Below are 18,400 nucleotides of genomic sequence, written 5' to 3' on the forward strand. Positions count from 1 at the left end.
CAGCTGCTAATAGAGCCCAGCGCTTCAAGCTTCTCCAGGTTAAAAGCTCATACCCTGCCAGAAAATATTTTTGTTAGTCTTTAAGGTGCTACTGGACTCTTGCTCTTTTCTACTACAATAGTCATAATTACCCTAAATTTCATGACGTGTGTGAGCACCACTAATACCTAAATTCACCCAACCAGAAGCATTTTGACCCTTTTCCTTCTTTGGTTTTACAGATTTTGTTTGTTAGCGTTCTTTGAGATTCCCCCCCTCCCCGCCAGCCTCTTTGTTTTTCTGCCTTTGGGTTTTTTTTTTTGTAGGATCTCCCCCTCACACACACACCCTTAAAGAATAAAAAAATGTTATTAGTCTGTTCCCGCAGGAACCTGTCCAGCCATCAAAGCTCTTGCCACGGGGCTACCCAGGGCTGGATTTATACACGAAGGAGACAGTTGCGGCAGCGCACCGAAGGAGCAAAAATGGACAGTGGCGTTTTAGACAGCTGCTAATAGAGTCCAGCGCTTCAAGCTTCTCTGGGTTAAAAGCGCCGCGCCTACAGAAAGCTAGCCCTGCAGGGAGGAAGGTCCCGCCCTCTCTTTTTTTCTTTTTTCTTTTAAAAGGTTTATTTTTATAATTAAGGGGCTACAGAAGGGAAAAGAAGGGAAGGGTAAAAACTGTTTGATATACAAAAACAATATAGCAGATTCAATGGAAAAATAAACTTAGTCGAATACAATACCATATAACAAACATAAATATTAATCAAGTAAAATAAAATATATCTAAATATGTAAATGTAACAATATAAAAATCAATCAGATTATCTACCTATTACATAATAAAAATGCATTATACCGTTTGAAAACCCAGGAGTTACATGACGAATGGTTGCAACATAATGGATAAAACATTGCCTATTACTCATTCTAGTACTATTCGGTATATACCAATCATTTGATTAACTGGAAGTCATGTAAGTGTAAAATGATTCCCACTTTTCGTCAAATTGTTCTGTAAGTTCGTTATGATTGGGGTTCAGCATAAAAGTCATTTTGGCCATACTGGCGTAGTCTAGCAGTTTTTCTTTCCGGTCTTCTCCGCCCTCTCTTTCCCTCGCGGAACTGGTTTTCTGTTTGCAGGGAGTTTTGAAAGGCAAAGGGGACCGTTCCCAAATGCGACTGAAGAGGACCATTTCCCAAGGAGGGCCTCATGTCCCCCCAAGAAGCATCCCGGGTGGGGAATTTTTTGACCTCACGAAAAGTGACCGTTGTGGTTTATTATTATTATTTTAAAATTATATTCAACCCAGTGGTCCTTAAGGGGACTCGCAGGGCGATTCGAAGAGTGAAACCCTTCTGACTCTACTGAAGTCGAAATTCCGGGCAGGGTATGCGCTTTCATGAGCAGAGCTTCCTGAAGAAGTGACCTGCGGCTCACGAAGGCTGTTTATGCACGGGAGGTTTTGCCTTGGATTTGCCGCTCTGTAGATGCACGTTTCCCCCCATCCAAATGCTTAAAACTGAAAAATAACCCCCCATGTAGAGTTTTGAGAATTCAGATCGGGAAAATGTGTGTCTACAGAGCGGCAAATCCAAAAAGGTAAAGGTCCCCTGTGCAAGCACCGGGTCATTCCTGACCCTTGGGGTGATGTCACATCCCGACGTTTCCAAGGCAGACTTTGGGCAAAAACGCATGGTCGCTTTATCCTCCTTTAATCCCTGTTTCAGCCAGGATTCAGCCTGGATCAAACGCATGTGTTTAGCCTAATGTGCGTTCGATCCTGGCTAAAACAGGGATTAAAGGAAGATAAAGCGACCATGCGTTTTCGCCTTTGGTTTTACGGAGTGGTTTGCCAGTGGCTTCCCCAAACCCCGCCCTCCTCAGGCTCTGCCCCAAAAACCTCCCGCCGGTTGCAAAGAGGGACCTGGCAAGCCTAGTTTTTATATTTGTTTTAATAGTATGCGGTTATGTTATGGTTGGATTTTAAATTGATGTTACCCGCCCTGAGCCGGCTTGCTAGGGAGGGTGGGCTACAAATGTGAAAATAAATATAAATAAATAAAAACCTGGAGCTGGCAACCCTAGGTGTGGAGTTTGGCCAGTGAATGTTATGCTCCGTGGGTGCACAAGACTCTTTTGACTAAAGTAGCTTGCTATGCAAGCCCTTATTTTTCTGGGCATGGCTGGTATTGTTTGTTGGAGGACACACAGCCTTCGATGCCTAGTTACCAAGGCTCCTTGCAAACAAACTGCGGAGAAGCCCCGGCTTCTTCCTGGACTGCTCTGCCTTTCTCTCGTACAGTCTGCGAAGGGCCTGTCTTTCAGCGACTCCCATTGTAGGGTTCTTTCTTCTGCTGCAGAGCCAAAGACTCTTGGTTTTCCTTGGTTTTCCACTCAAATCACTTTGGCCAAGACAGTTTGCTGTGAATGTCCTTCTGGCCCGGAGCTGGAAGCACTTGAATCGAGAGAAAGAAATAGGGCATTTTGGAAGAAGGATTGGGAACAAACAAAGGGCTGTGTCTGGACCATGGAAAGTCCCTCTTTGCTGAATTGTTATGGCTCTTGCTAATGGCGTTTCGGTGAGTTAACGGGGCAACCACCAAATGGTGCATCCGTCATGCTCAAGTTAAGCCTCTTCCCTGGGACATGGTAGTTGGGCCTATAGGAAGGTGCAGAACAACGATTTGGAGCCTGCTGGTTCTCCATGGCGGTGGCCCCATCCCCTCGCCCCATGGCCGGCAAAGCCGGGGAGCCCCGTGTCCCAATGGCGTTGCAGAAGTCGCGGTTGAAGGCTGAGGAGAAGATCTTGGACCTTGACTTTGAGTTGGTGAGCGTTCAGTTCAACGAGAGGGGGAGGTACGCTTTGAGGCTGACCGTGGAGAACCCGCTGCTCGAAGGGTCCGGAGCCGGGGTGCAATTGCGGGTGAACGAGGGAGACCCCCATTGCACAAACACGGCCACGACCGATGTTATTGAGCAAACCAACCTGAACGACGTCTACGGGTTTGAGAAAAGGCGATTCTTGTTCACTTTGCCCAAAGGTAAGGAGACATATGTGGATTGAAGTGACGGCAGAACGTAGAAGGGGGGGGGGGGTGTTCTAGGTGCTCCAACGACCAGAACGAACCAGGACAGATGATTTCATGATGCCAGTTATTTCAGGGTCAGCGCTCTAATTTCAGCATAACCGTACCACGTGAGTTGTCCATGTGTTAATGTGGAAGTATTTCAGTCAAATTAATGGAACGATGGATTGGCGGTCCTTAGTTTAGCTTGAAAAGGAGATTAGACATATTCACGGAAGAGAGGTCCATCCATGGCTCATAGTCGTACTGTCTAGATGGAACCTCCATGAGTAGAGGTAGTAACCCTTAACATCAGAGGTGGAAGGCTCTGGGATGGCTTTGACCTCTGTGCTTTGCATTGTAGGCCTTTTGGAGGCAACTGGCTGCTATGCCAACCCAGATGGTGGACCAGATGGATCATTGGTCCGATTCAGCAGAACTGCGCATGTTCCAAGATACCGTACACTCTAGAAATGGTTTCCAGATGATTTAAAAGATTGTTTACGAAGCGTCTTGTTTCTCGTGAATTAATTCTGTAATACTAGTCATCTCTGCCACATCCCTTGCTTTAGCTAGCCAGTCTGGGGAAAAGAGGGTGTTCTGTAAGAGTATTGCATTAACATTGGTTTGAAACTGCTTTTAATTGTGTGTTTTTAAGTTGCTTTTGTAATTGAAGTTAGTTTGTCTCTGTGAATGTGAGCCTTGTCGAGCATTCTTGATAGCTAGGCAGCCAATGTGTATTTTAGATAACTAGATGAGGATCCCACCTTCGTGGATTTGGGGTTTAGTTTGGCCCAGGTTAAAGTGTCAACCAACCTTATTAATTTACTTAAAACATTTATTAGCCACATTTCTTTCTTACGGAGCTCAACGCAACTTACAACATAGATAAAACACACATTAAAACCATTAAAAACCAAAATCACAACTCAGGCTAGTAAACTTAACTAAATGCAGTTATAATTCCCCCCCCCCATCTTCAACTTCCTCCTAAAGATCTAAAGGGTTGCCAACCTCCAGGTGGTAACTATAATAAATGGCAGCACGTGGCTTCAAAGATAATATAATGTGAAATATACCAACTGGAAAAGAAAACAATATTATAGAATAAAATAATTCTATTTTTTGGAAAATCCAAAACACAACATATATTCATAAACACTGTGTTGAAAGCCACACAGAAACCTCATTGGGTCTGAAATAACAAAAAATGTATATATACAGATTGCTTTTAACAACAAAACATGAACAACATAAATTCAGTTGGTATGTTTCACATTATATTATCTTTGAAGCCACGTGCTGCCATTTATTATAGTTTCTACTATTTCCAGCATAGGTATTTTCTTTTTCCAACCAACCTCCAGGTGGTGGCAGGAGATCTCCCGCTATTACAACTGATCTCCAGCCGATAGAGATCAGTCCGCCTGGAGAAAATGGCCGCTTTGGCCATTGGACTCTATGGCATTGAAGCCCCTCCCCTCCCCAAACCCTGCCCTCCTCTGCCCCAAAAGTCTCCCTCTGGTGGGGAAGAGGGACCAGGCGACTCTATCTAAAGGGAGGGGGCCAGATGGACTTCCCTGGAGAGGTTTTCCATAACTGTGGGGCTGCCACAAAAAAGGCCCTCTCTCGCGTGCCCACCAACCAAGCTTCTTTGATAGATGGGGCAGTCAGGAGGGCCTCTCTCTGTAATCTTAATTCCCCAGGCAGGAACGTGTGGGAGAAGACAGACCTTTCGATACCCCAGTCCCAAACAATTCAGGGCTTTTGAAAGGCAGAGCTACTTTCAGAGTTCTGTGCAAGCCAACGTCTGCTAACACGGAGAGTTTTGTTTGCCAGGCTTCTGCAAAAACGACAAGAACCACGACGCCAGGCTCCGAATCGAAGCTTTACGCCTCCGCGGTTCCTTGCTAAGGAGCCAAGAGAAGGCAGGAGAAGGATTCTTTGCCATTTACCCCCGCACCAACCAGCCTCGGATGAATCTCTTTGCTAGCCGAGACGAGGACCTGTACCGGTACAGCGATATCATGGCACTGTTGCGGGTCAGCAGCGATGACCTGGCCATGCACTGCGGGAGGCTGGCTTACACGGTGTCGTTCCACGAACACCGCCCGCCCGCCAAAGAGGAGGCCCCAATCTCTTCTCGACGTTCGCCTTTGCCACCCACCAAGCAAGATGAGGCGCATGCTCCGAGAACCAGCTCTCCAGCACCTGTCCAGTCTCTGGGTATCCCGCAGCAAAGTCACTCCTTTTCTACCCCAGAGCCGTCCCCTTGGCTTTCACCAGCCATGGGATCTCACTCTCATGGTGTGAGAAATTTCAAGGTGAGAACCAGCGCTGTTTTTGCAGTGAAATCTCTTATGGCAATTCTATTATTACTTATTTAAAACCTTTCTCTGCTGCTTTTCCACCCTAAGGCAGGATGGTGCTGCTGCAGTCGTCTTGTTTGCGGGCTTCCTAGAGGCACCTGGTTGGCCACTGTGGGAACAGACTGCTATACTGGATGGGCCTGGGTCTGATCCAGCAGGGTCTTTCTTATGTTCTTAATAGAGTCCCCGAAGTGGCGAACAACAGTCAGACGTTAAAATATTTAAAACATTAAAACATCATTTAAAATATTTATACAGTTCGATAAAAACATGTAAACGTACAAACGCAACCCAATCGGGGAGGAGGGCCAATAAGAGTTACTGGGAATGCACCAAATGCAACAGTCCAAAGTTGGTTTGAGCACTCATGTAACTAAGAGTCTGAGATTTGCATTTTGGGTGCTTGTAGGATTGCCAGCTCCGGGTTGGGAAATATCTGCAGATTTTGGGGGTGGAGTCTGAGGAGGGCAGGGTTTGGGGAAGGGAGGGGCTTCAGCAGGATATAATGCCTTAGAGTCTACCTTCCAAAGAGGCCATTTTCTCCAGGTGAACTGATCTCTGTTGCCTGGAGATCAGTTGTAATTAGGGTTGCCAACCTCCAGGTAATAGCTGGAGATCTCCTGCTATTACAACTGATCTCTAGATCACCTGGAGAAAATGGCTGCTTTGGCAATTGGACTCTACGGCATTGAAGTCCCTCCCCTCCCCAAATCCCATGCTTCTCATGCTCTGCACCAAAAACCTCCCACTGGTGGTGAAGACGGACCTGGGAACTCTAGTTGTAATCCCAGGAGGTCTCTAGCCACCACCTGGAGCCTGACAGCCCTAGGTACTTGGGACAGCCAGGTTCTGGATTGTCAACCAGCTCATACCAAAGTTTAAAGGGACAACCACCTTGCAGAAAAATATAACACTTCTGTTCCCAACAGCCTCTTTCGGAATCGCCTGAACCTTGGCACAGAGCCTCTCCAGAGATATCAAAAGATCTCGCCGATGAAGGGCTTCCTTCATCTCTACCATCGTCGTCTTCCTCCTCACCAACGATTCCAAGGCGATTACTGAGCGACGCCAGTTTACACATCCCTTCGCCAGGATACAGCCCTAAGCTGGACTTTGAAGATACCTTTTTAGGGCTCCAGGTAAGCAAAAAAAAAAATCTTATGGTCTGTGCAGTGAACAACACCCACAATACGATTTAGGTTTTGCCTGCAAACACTTAGGGCTTTTGTTACCAAGGTCATACAGGCTTTCTGGCTGCCATATTTCCAGCTGAGCTTCTCAAATTAATGAACGGGGGGCGGGAGGGGAGAGAAACTAACAATATGATGCAGCCGATAGAAATTCTCCTCTTGGCAAGCCCAGCTCTTTGCGTTTTATGGCTTGTGAGTTGTTAGTGTTCAAAATCGACCTTGAATAATAAGAGCTATATTTAAGATTAGGAGCTTAAATAATAACTTCCTCAAGCTACCCCATAATCCTCCAAGAGCCCTGCCGCGCTTGTAGCCATGGCAATTAAGGAGGATCGCTTCAGAAACTGTGATGGAGACCTTGAAAAACCTGGAGTAAATGGCTGCTTTGGCCATTGGACTCTATGGCATTGAAGCCCCTCCCCTCCCCAAACCCCTCCCTCCTCAGGATCCGCCCTCAAAACCTCCCGCCGGTGGCAAAGAGCGGCCTGGCAACCCTAACCAAGCATATATTTGGGAAGGGCATAGAAATGCTACTGATGCCAATCCTGTTCTTCCCCTGGAGGTGTTCAATGAGAAGGATATGGGCTCGGTGGGGTGGGGTTTAGGAGTAGGAAGGCCCCCTTTGTGTCTGTAATATATGGGCAATTCACTGGGTTTCAGATTAAAATCACCAAGGCACTGATTGAGTTTGCCTGGCAAATGTCTAGATGCAGAGGGGAGAGGGGGGGGGGGAAAGAGAGATCGATAGTAATCAGCCGTGAGCTGTAGTTATTGTAAGGGCAAGTTAAAGCGTCAGGTTGAGCAGAGGGATGAGGGATGGGGAGACGTTAGAAAATACTATTTGTAACGCCGGATATCTCAGGCCTCCGGGGCCAGCGCGGCCAGCTAAAGTGGCGATAAAACTGCGCCGTGCTGATGCCACTCTGGAAATATCGGCCAAGGCAACTGGGTTTAAAAATTAAAAGCCATGTGTTAACGCTGCATGCCCTGGCTAGGAAGAAGTCGCTTAGCTTTCTCCTTGGCTAATAGATTGGGCTGCCAGCTCTGGGTTGGGAAACGCCTGGAGGTTTTGGGAGTGGGGCCTGAGGAGGGCGGGGTTTGGGGAGGGCAGGGGCATCAATGCCATAGAGTCCAATGGCCAAAGCAGCCATTTTCTCCAGGTAGGGTTGCCAACCTCCAGGTACTAGCTGGAGATCTCCTGCTATTACAACAGATCTCCAGCCGGTAGAGATCAGTTCACCTGGACGAAATGGCCGCTTTGGCCATTGGACTCTATGGCATTGAAGTCTCTCCCTTCTCCAAACCCCACCCTCCTCAGGCTTTGCCGCAAAAACATCCCGCCGGTGGTGAAGAGGGACCTGGCAACCCTATCTCCAGGTGAATTGATCTCTATCGGCTGGAGATCAGTTGTAATAGCAGGAGATCTCCAGCTAGTACCTGGAGGTTGTACTACTAATACCTACTAATAGTACAGCTAGGGGGAGAGTTAGGATTGCCAGCTCTGGGTTGGGGAAATTCCTGAAGGCTTTGGGGGTGTATCCTGGGGAAAGCAGGTGTCGGGGAGTGAACTCAGCGCAGTATAATGCCATAGAGTCCACCTTCCAAAGCAGACATTTTCTCCAGGGTAACGGATCTCTATAGCCTGGAGATCTGTCATAATTCCAGTAGAGATCAGTTCACCTGGACAAAATGGCCCCACTTGGAAATTTGCAACCCTATGGGGCACAATGGATAGGGTTGCCAGGTCCCTCTTCGCCACTGGTGGGAGGTTTTTGGGGCGGAGCCTGAGGAGGGTGGGGTTTGGGGAGGGGAGGGGTTTCAATGCCATAGAGTCCAATGGCCAAAGCGGCCATTTCCTCCAGGTGAACTGACCTCTATTGGCTGGAAATCGGTTGTAATAGCAGGAGATCTCCAGCTACTACCTGGAGGTTGGCAACCCTAACAACCCTGGATGTACACTGCAGAAATATCTTGTTCGCTGCAGTCTACGGACTGTGCTGGGTTAAACTCTTCACGCTGGGGGAAAAAATCCTAGTCAGCAAAGAGATGCCTATAATTTCAAGGGAGAGGGGGCTGATAGGACTGGAAAGAAGTCGGAGGGTGAGTGATTGATGTAGAATTTATGGGCGCTGCAGCGCAAGCAATCCACCGATTCCTGAACAGTGCAGAGCAGGTCAAATCTGAGGCAAGGAGGTCGATTGATCAGCGTGATGCTTGCTCAGGAAAGTAGAAGTAAAAAGTAATGGAGTCCCTGCTGGCCAGAAATGTAGTTCTGGCGTGCCGGCTTCTCTCCCATTGTTTTCTATTCTCCCTGCCTGATTCCTTGAACAAACATGAGGTATAGAACCATTAGCTACCCTCCAGGGGTAACTTCAGAGTTTGCAACCCTGCTGATTCGACCCCAATTTTCTGCTTTGATTTTCCCGTTCCTTTGTAACGGGACCTGGATGGCCCAGGCTAGCCTGATCTTGTCAGATCTTGGCTGCTAAGTAGGGTTGGCCCTAAGAACATAAGAAAAGCCACGCTGGATCAGATCAAGTCCAGCAGTCTGTTCCCACAGTGGCCAACCAGGGGCCTCTAGGAAGCCCCCAAACAAGACGACTGCAGCAGCACCGTCCTGCCTGTGTTCCCCAGCACCTAATATAATGGACATGCTCCTCTGATCCTGGAGAGAATAGCTATGCATCATGACTAGTATTCATTTTGACTAGTAGCCATGGACACCCCTCTCCTCCACGAACTCCCCTCTTAAAGCCTTCCAAGTTGGCAGCCATCACCACATCCTGCGTCAGGGAGTTCCACAATTTAACTATGCGTTAGTACTTGGATGGGAGACCACTGAAGAATTCCAGGATTGCTACGCAGGGGCAGGCAGCAGCAAACTGGCTCTGTTTGCCTCTTGTCTCGAAAACCCTATGGGGTTGCCATATTTCAGCTTTGACTTGATGGCTCTTTCCACCATCGCTCCCTTGTGTGGATCAAACGAACAGGTCTTTGTTTTTGTGCTATTTTCTGATTCTTTGCATTGTAAATTTAAATGAAAAAAACACCCACACCCACATTTTGTTCTGTGTTATTTCAGCATTAAACACATAGGATATGACTAAATGGTGCGCATTACGTATAAAAGCTATGCAACGTGTGTACACAGTCTGAACAAGAAAACTTACAGAGAACTAAAACCTGCAGAAAGCGGAGAGCCAAAAACATGGACAAAAAATTATAAATTAATATAAAGTGAAATAAAACAGGGAGCGTTTGTCAGTTCCTTCTACATTCTCTCGCCTCTGGAGCAGAGCCAACGTGGGGTAGTGGTTAAGAGTGGTGGTTTGGAGTGGTGGACTCTGATCTGGAGACTGGGTTCGATTCCCCACTCCTCCACATGAATGGCGGAGGCTAATCTGGTGAACTGGATTTGTTTCCCCACTCCTCCACAAAAAGCCAGTCGGGTGACCTTGGGCAAGTTGCAGTTCTATTAAGAGCTGTCTCAGCCCCACCTGCCTCACAGGGGTGTCTGTTGTGGGAAGGGGAAGGGAAGGTGTTGGTAAGCCGGTTTGAGTCTCCCTTAAGTGGTAGAGAAGGTCGGCATATAAAAACCAACTCTTCTTCTCCTCCTCCTCCTCCTCCTCCTCCTCCTCCTCCTCCTCCTCCTCCTCCTAGGATGTAGCTGGTTTGTGTACTGGCCTTGGCTTCTTTTACTGAATGCGCAAAACACCAGTGTTATGCAGGCATGAGGCAAAGAGGGAATTAGAGATGGATTGCAAAGATCTTCCAGGGGGCCTCGACGCCACTAACTATATTCTATGTCTGCATCCCTCAGTCTGTGTAATGTATTCTTTGGCACGTGCAAAGATGCTCAGCTGGCTCTTAAGCATTGCAGGAAAAGAAAGCTCTGCAGAAGCTCTGGTGTACACATTTCAGATTACTCTGACATTAGGATGCGCAAGTACGCTCTACCAGGAAACAGGTTAATCTTGTGCAAAGATTCAGTGTCCAACCTAGCGCACTGCTCAGAGGGAGGCTTTGGGGCCCAGGCTGCTTGGTCAAGAACATTTAGCATATAATAAAATGGTATAAATTATGAATAATAAGGAAGGTTGCCAACCTTCAGGTGGGGCCTGGAGATCTCACGGAATCACAACTGATCTCTAGACTACAGAGATCTGTTCTCCTGGAGAAAACTGGCTGCTTTGGAGGGTTGTGCCACATCCCTCCCCAAACCCCCTTTTCCCCAGGCTCTGCCCCCCCAAATCTCCGTGGATTTTCCCAACCCAGACTTGGCAACCCTAATAGAGAGCCAGCGTGGTGTAGTGGTTAAGAGCGTTGGTTTGGAGCGGTGGAGTCTGACCAGGAGAACCGGGTTTGATTCCCCCACTCCCTCACATGAGCGGCGGAGGCTAATCTGGTGAACTGGATTGGTTTCCCCCGCTCCTATACATGAAGCCAGCTGGGTGACCTTGGGCTAGTCACAGCTCTGTTAGAGCTCTCTCAGCCCTACCTACCTCACAGGCTGTCTGTTGTGGGGAGGGGAAGGGAAGGGGATTGTAAGCCGGTTTGAGTCTCCCTTAAGTGGTAGAAAAAGTTGGCATATAAAAACCAACTCTTCTTCTTCTTCTTCTTCTTCTTCTTCTTCTTCTTCTTCTTCTTCTTCTTCTTCTTCTTCTTCCAATAATAATAATGAGGAGGAGAAGGAGGAGGGGGAGGAGGATGACAGCCATGTTGGCATAATATTGCGAGGGTCTTTGTGGGTAGAGGGCCAGCTTGAAATGGGAAGGATCAGGCTCATTCTATTCCTTCTTCAGACCTGGGGCCATGAAATTCCCACAAAACTTCACCTGCCTTGGTCTTGGCACCTACCCTATTTGAAAAGGGAAATAATAAGGCGCCAATTGATCCTTAGGGTTGCCAGGGCCCTCTTTGCCACCGGCGGGAGGTTTTTGGGGCGGAGCCTAAGAAGGGCGGGGTCTGGGGAGGGGAGGGACTTCAATGCCATAGGGTCCAATGGCCAAAGCGGCCGTTTTCTCCAGGGGAACTGATCTCTATCGGCTGGAGATCAGTTGTTAATAGCGGGACATCTCTATGTAGTACCTGGAGGTTGGCAACCCTATTGATCCTTGAGGTGGGCTGAAGCCCCAACATCAGACGGCAAATTCTGCAGATAACTAATTAGCTAAATTAGTGATGTTAAAAGTCTGCCTTGTGTAACATGTTGTTGGTTTTAAGCCATAAGTGTGGCTGGCAGGAGTTTCAGAGCTTTCCTAGCTAACTGGCAGATTGATGGCGTAAAAGCTGCCGCATGAAGGGCCAACGGCTTGATTGATTAAAGGCGTCTCTGAGCTATTAATGCCTCAAGTGTGTTTGGTGCCCTCTTTGCCGCACAGTGGCCGGGTGCATGACGGGCCCATTATGACTACCCCCTTATCGGGGAGAACTCTCTATTAGCCCGTGATGAATGGGAAGCTGTCTCCATTGTGCTCCGGCTGCAGCCAGCTTGCTGACTGATTTCTCCCTGCCCGTGGCCAGTTTGTCGTGGGGCCAGCTACATCGCTGGCTTTGCAGGAGGCCCCGGCCTTTCCGGTGTCCTATGTGGCAGGGTGATCTGTCATGGTAGCGTGGGGCCTTTGCAGGCTTGGCGAGCGGCGTCCATTCATCCAGAAGCCCAATGGGGCTGAAAAACAAACTTGCTTCCGCCTCCCTTCTCAGTGTTGATGAGGCGTGATGTAAATGCTGCTCAGTGGAGCGTAGGGCTGGCAATTTGTAGGGTTTTTTTGTTTTTGAATGGCTGTCATCCGGGGAGTGGAGCAGCTCTTGACGGATTGATCAGAGGTAGCTTTGGAATGGAGACGAAGAGAAATAATAATAAGAAGAAGAGTTGGTTTTATATGCCGACTTTCTCTACCACTTAAGGGAGACTCAAACCGGCTTACAATCACCTTCCCTTCCCCTCCTCACAGCAGACACCCTGTGAGGTAGGTGGGGCTGAGAGAGCTCTAAGAGAGCTGTGACTTGCCCAAGGTCACCCAGCTGGCTTCATGTATAGGAGTGGGGAAACAAGTCCAGCTTACCAGATTAGCGTCCACCGTTCATGTGGAGGAGTGGGGAATCGAACCTGGCTCTCCAGATCAGAGCCCACCGCTCCAAACCACCGCTCTTAACCACTACACCATGCTGGCCATCATCTAGGGTTGCCAGGTGCCTGCTTAGGGTTGCCAGGTCCCTCTTCACCACCGGTTGGAGGTTTTTTTGGGGGGGAGCCTGAGGAGGGTGGGGTTTGGGAAGAGGAGGGACTTCAATGCCATAGAGTCCAATGGCCAAAGCAGCTCATGGTGACTGAAGGGAACAGTGTCTCTCCAGTGTTACTCCTCTGAAGATGCCTGCCACAGCTGCTGGCGAAATGTCAGGAAAGAAAATACCAAGACCACGGTCACACAGCCTGGATAGCCTACAAGAACCAATGAACTCTGACCGTGAAACCCTTCGACAATACTATAGCTTCTGTTGATGCAGCCCAAGACCACATTTGCCTTTTTGCCTCTTAGCCCTTGGTTTGTCATCGGTGTCCCTAGGGGATCCAGGGTAGTGACGCTCACACCAGCCGAAGATGCTGCAATATCACAGTTGGGTATGTGTATGTGACTAAACTGTGGGTTTGCATTTATTCCTGCAAGCCGTTTTGAGTCCCCCGTTGCTTGGATGATGACAATTTTAAGCTGTTTTTGGAGATCGCTCAAATGCGTTCCAACACCTGCAAAGTATATTTGGAATGATGATTAAAAAGGGAGGGGGGAAACATTGCTGAATATTATATTTGAGCTTTGCTTGGGCACAGAACACATGCAAGTATCAAGAAGACCTAAGTGCGGTGTAGTGGTTAAGAGCGGTAGTTGGAGTGGTGGACTCTGATCTGGAGAACTGGGTTCGATTCCCCACTCTTCCACATGAGCGGCGGAGGCTAATCTGGTGAACTGGGTTGGTTTCCCTGCTCCCACACATGAAGCCAGGTGGGTGACCTTGGGCTAGTCACAGCTCTCTTAGAGCTTTCTCAGCCCCACTTACCCCCCAGGGTGTCTGTTGCGGGGAGGGGAAGGTGATTGTAAGCACGTTTGATTATCCCTTAAGTGGTAGAGAAAGTCGGCATATAAAAACCAACTCTTCGTCTTCTTCTAACGCACAGCTGACACAGGTTTCGACTCATTTAAAGCTGAAATGAGAAAATACATACGAATCTATTGAAAAAATAATAATGATGCATTAAGGATAGAGTAATTATTAGGAATTCAGCGCTGCCAGTTCCTTCTATAATAATATCTCAGCACGCGTCAAGTGTCTACTTCTGCAAGACAAGTAAATGGGCTTAAAAGGGAGGAAATTGCTTTCTTTTATACGTCTATCTGAAAAAAGAAGAAAATTGTGCCGGAGCTGCCGACAAATGTAAAAACTGTAAAACCCACTGGAATGGAGCAGACAATGGCGGCCCCAGCCATCCCGCCGCCTTAATTATTCCACAGGTGAACTGGGGCTTTTCTGCATAAGTGGAACGGAATGAATTCAGCAAATGTTAGCCCTAAGGGGCCTCGGGATCATGGCTGCTGCGTTCTCGGGAGAAATCGCCTCCGCTTCTTTCCTCGAAAAGCCTTCCCTTTTCCCGGCATATGTAAGGGGTTGGGGTGGGGAGGGTCAAACCCAAGTTGATAGGGGGAGTGGAGAAAGAATAGCCCGGCTCTCTTCTCTGCCAATAAACCCAATGTGATGTCTAATGAGCTCCCGCAAGGTTCCTCCAAGGAAACAAGCGAAATACAGGAAAAGATGGCGCCTCGCAAATGACATTTGCATTGTGCGGTGCCTCCGGTGGTGCGCCCCTGCTGTGATCGATATGCTAAAAAACTATCGAGGGGGGAGGAAGCAAGAAATGAGGGGCAGAAACAAGAGCAGAATTAGATACTGGGCCACCAGATCAATTACATTTTTAAAAAAAACGTTATGTTAAATTGACAAATTTTAACACAACGATCCTGCGTTCTGGTTGAAGGAAGAAGACCTATCTGGCGTTTATCACAGCTTTATCCCACTTTTCTCTCATCGCGGAACTTAACGGAGGGGTACATCTTGTTCCAAAGCGATCTCTCATCTGATCAGTGTCAAATCCGAGATCAGTTTAGCTTCAGCATCAGGTTCTCATCATAGTTTGGATCTGTGAAGCTGAAATGGTGTATCAATAAATATAATGGCGATGCATTTTTTTTAAAAAAACAAACAAACTCTACTTTCCCTGAACTGGATAACTGGACTGGTTGTATGATGGAAGCAGTTGAATGATTCTTGATAGCTACATTGCATTCCTTTATGGATGTGAATCCGTCCAGTTTGCGAACAATCTCTGTGATCAGCGGTACTAACTCTGTGGCTCGTTCACAGCTAGGGTTGCTAGGTCCCCCCTCTCCACCAGCAGGGGATTTTCTGGGGCGTGGCTGGGGCGGCAATCGTGCATGCGATACGATTATATGCCACTTCCGGAGGTAAACCCCGGAAGCGCCGCATTGGGAAGGGACACTTTATCACTCAAAAGGTTGCTAATGCAGGGTTGGATTTATTTTATACCCCACTTCGGGGGCCCCATGGAGACCCAAACCGACTTACAATGTCATTCTCCCCTTCTCCATTTTTATCCTCATAAGAGCCCAAGGTTACCCAGCAAGCTTCCACGGCAGAGTGGGGATTCAAACCGGGGGTCTCCCATTACGGTTCTGACACTCTAACCACTACACCACGCTGGCTCTCTTCAGTCTCCATGTGCCTCCTTGTATCATTCTTTAACCCCCTTATTTTATATACCAAAAGGTGGTGGACGTCTGTTAACGGTAACTAATCTGCGTTAAATTACCTTGGCTCGCTGGCCCAAGCAGAGACCGGGACCAATTATATGGTGTTAATAATCGTCACGCCGTCGCTTCAGTTTTCAAAGCCTGCCTGCTACGAGGCATGGATGTTTTATTTATGTATTATTTAAACAACATTGATTAAAATTTCTCTTGCTCGGGTCAGGCGACAAAAAAAAGGAACGAGCGGATCAGTCTGCTGCTAATTACTTTCTTCGACCGAGGTGCCTTGAAGTCATATTTTAAGGACCTAATCCTCGTTCCGGCTGTTTTGCGCTGCTCAGCTGTCCGTTCCTACCCCTCCCAGAGATGGAAGATGGGAATTAGAGGAGAAAAAGAATAGCACGGTTATTGTTTTAATCTCTCTCCCAAGGATAATTGCTTTCTGATTATTCCACGCATCCCTTCCGAGGCGTGTTCCAGGAGATGGATATCCCTGCGAAATTGCTTCCCATGTTTCACTCAGTGGAGACAGGATGGGGCCTGTGTCGTTCCAGCTATGCATTAATAGACCTCCAAATGAGATTTCGCAGCCTCAAATCAGATTATTTCTAGGGCTTCGGTTACTCTGGAGAGCAAAGACGGGACAGATGTAGGCAAGGAGTAGCCCCGCAGTGAACGGCGGCTTTGCAGATCCAAACAATACGCTTGTGTAGGCCAGGCCAACGATGGCGATTTTGGAGACCGGATAAACCACAGTTGCAAATATAGTCTCTGACTACAAAATCCACCAGCCATGAAGGGGTAAATATTACTACTCTTGTAGTACATAGTACATAGAGGTCAGCCTGTGTGATTAAATAATTGCATATGGACTACTTCATAGATTTAATTACCCACACTGGGTTGTCATGTGATATTATTCAACCTGGACATTTTCATTTCTATTGGGAAATGAGAGACGGTTCAGAGTTTTTTCGGTGGGCCGGGCTTAACCCTTTGTGGTGGTTTAGTAGCCACCTTGGAACGTTTTGATCGTCTGCAGTTGAAATCTCAGCCTCGGATTCTTTGTTCTCCATGAACAATGTAATAGGTTGGGAATAGAGCAGTGTTTCATGTCAGTTTTGGTACATCACACTAAGGCCATTTTAGCAGTGTGTTCCAGGCTGAATTGCCCCGCATATTTTTTTGAACTTTGCACGCTGAGCCGTCATTCCGGAAGTGACTGCGAAGCCGGCGCATACCTGCTTCGCATTACTAAAGAGCCCATTTAATGCGACCTTTGGTGTTTGCCGTGAAGAATCCCCATCATGGAACCATGCAAAACAACAGAGGAGCGTTAGCTATGCACATGCTAATGGATATGCAAACAGGAACAAAGGAGCAGGCGAGTGGGGGGCGGGTGGAATTTCTCCTTTTCCGCTGGGACCATGAATAGGCATTTTTAAAGTCGCATTTTTAAAAAGAGCTTTGAACGAGCATCAAAATTGACCGTGCAAAAATGGCCTTAGAGTTGGGGGTTGAGTACTAAAAAGATCTTACAATTCCAAAGCAAATTATAACGTTTCATGCTCACCGGAATGCCTGATCAAGATTTGGGGTGTTATACACACGTATTTATATGTGTCCAAGAAGATCTGTAAACCTTCACAGATAAAAAATTGAGCATCTTTTGGCGATGAGAGATATGGTTAAAAGATGACGTTTGGATTTATTTTTAGAACCCCGTAACCAGACTGGAATTATGTTTTCTCGTTTAGTTAGTGTAGTTATTCATATATTTCTTTAAAAAAAATCAATCCTGTCTTTCCTACCAGCATTTATGGTAGGACCTAATAGCACTAGAGCCAACCGTGTGTAAAATATAATGTTGTAATAAAAAAAAAAAAATTAAATGGGAGGGTGCCGAAGCAGTAATACCAATAACATTTGATTGCAGAATATGTAGCAAGGTTTCTCTGTTGACATAATAAAACATAATGTCATCCTGGTCGCCGGGCATTGATAGAGGCCCCTATATTTGTCACCGGCGGGAGGTTTTTGGGGCGGAGCCTGAGGAGGGTAGGGTTTGGGGAGGGGCTTCAATGCCATGGTGCCCAATGGCCAAAGCAGCCATTTTCTCCAGGGGAACTGATCTCTGTCGGCTGGAGATCAGTTGAAATAGCGGGAGATCTCCAGCCAGTACCTGGAGGATGGCAACCCTAATCACAACTGATCGACATGTTGCTGAGCCTCTAGAAAATGGGGAGGGAGAGAAACGTTGCGCTTAACAGAGCCCCCCCCCTCCGCCCCACGATTCCATGCATGATTTACGAGCTGTTATTGGAACATGGCAGGGTTTATGCTTCTCCCGAGGCTCCATAAAATAATAGCGGGCTCCATTGTATGAAGATGAACTGCACACAAGGCAAGGTTCCCCTAACTCAATGCTTCCCCAGACACTCTTAAAACCAGACGGAGACCTCCTTACCCAGGCTAAATATAACAGAGTGGATGACGGAAGAGCCCATTCGTGACAAGGAAAACCAAGAATGGGGCCCTTCTTCAGCAAATGCAATGGGATGAGATTGCTGTTCAGGCCTTTCTCTTCTCTCTGTCAGCAACATAGACCTGAGCAACTGCAAAGGGGAGGAAAAACAACACAAGACTGATCTGTAGGGTGGCCATCCTCCAGGTACCAGCTGGAGATCTCCTGCTATTACAACCGGTCTCCAACCGATAGAGATCAGTTCACCTGGAGAAAGTGGCCGCTTTGGCAATTGGACTCTATGGCATTGAAGTCCATCCCCTCCCCAAACTCCGCCCTCCTCAGGCTCCACCCCAAAAACCTCTCCCCGGTGGCAAAGAGAGACCCGGCAACCCTATTAGCACTGCTGTTTTACTCTGTCGCCTTCCGATCATCAAGAGATGCCACTGCATTCCTCTAAAGTCTAGCAAAGTTATAGTTCAAGGCCGCCCAAAGCATTTCATCCCTG

General features: G+C 47.6%; 1 protein-coding gene across 1 annotated transcript in view; it reads left to right on the forward strand.

The window, feature by feature from the left end:
• Positions 1-2,716: 2,716 nt before the first annotated feature.
• Positions 2,717-18,400, forward strand: part of CCDC33 (coiled-coil domain containing 33) — a 116,367-nt gene continuing 100,683 nt past the window's right edge. Inside the window, 2 exon segments of the mRNA XM_056866046.1 lie at positions 2,717-3,026; positions 4,890-5,374. Of these exon segments, the coding sequence (XP_056722024.1) occupies positions 2,717-3,026; positions 4,890-5,374 (795 nt within the window).

This window comes from Euleptes europaea, chromosome 20 (assembly GCF_029931775.1).
Source record: "Euleptes europaea isolate rEulEur1 chromosome 20, rEulEur1.hap1, whole genome shotgun sequence".
In the NCBI taxonomy this organism is placed as follows: domain Eukaryota; kingdom Metazoa; phylum Chordata; class Lepidosauria; order Squamata; family Sphaerodactylidae; genus Euleptes; species Euleptes europaea.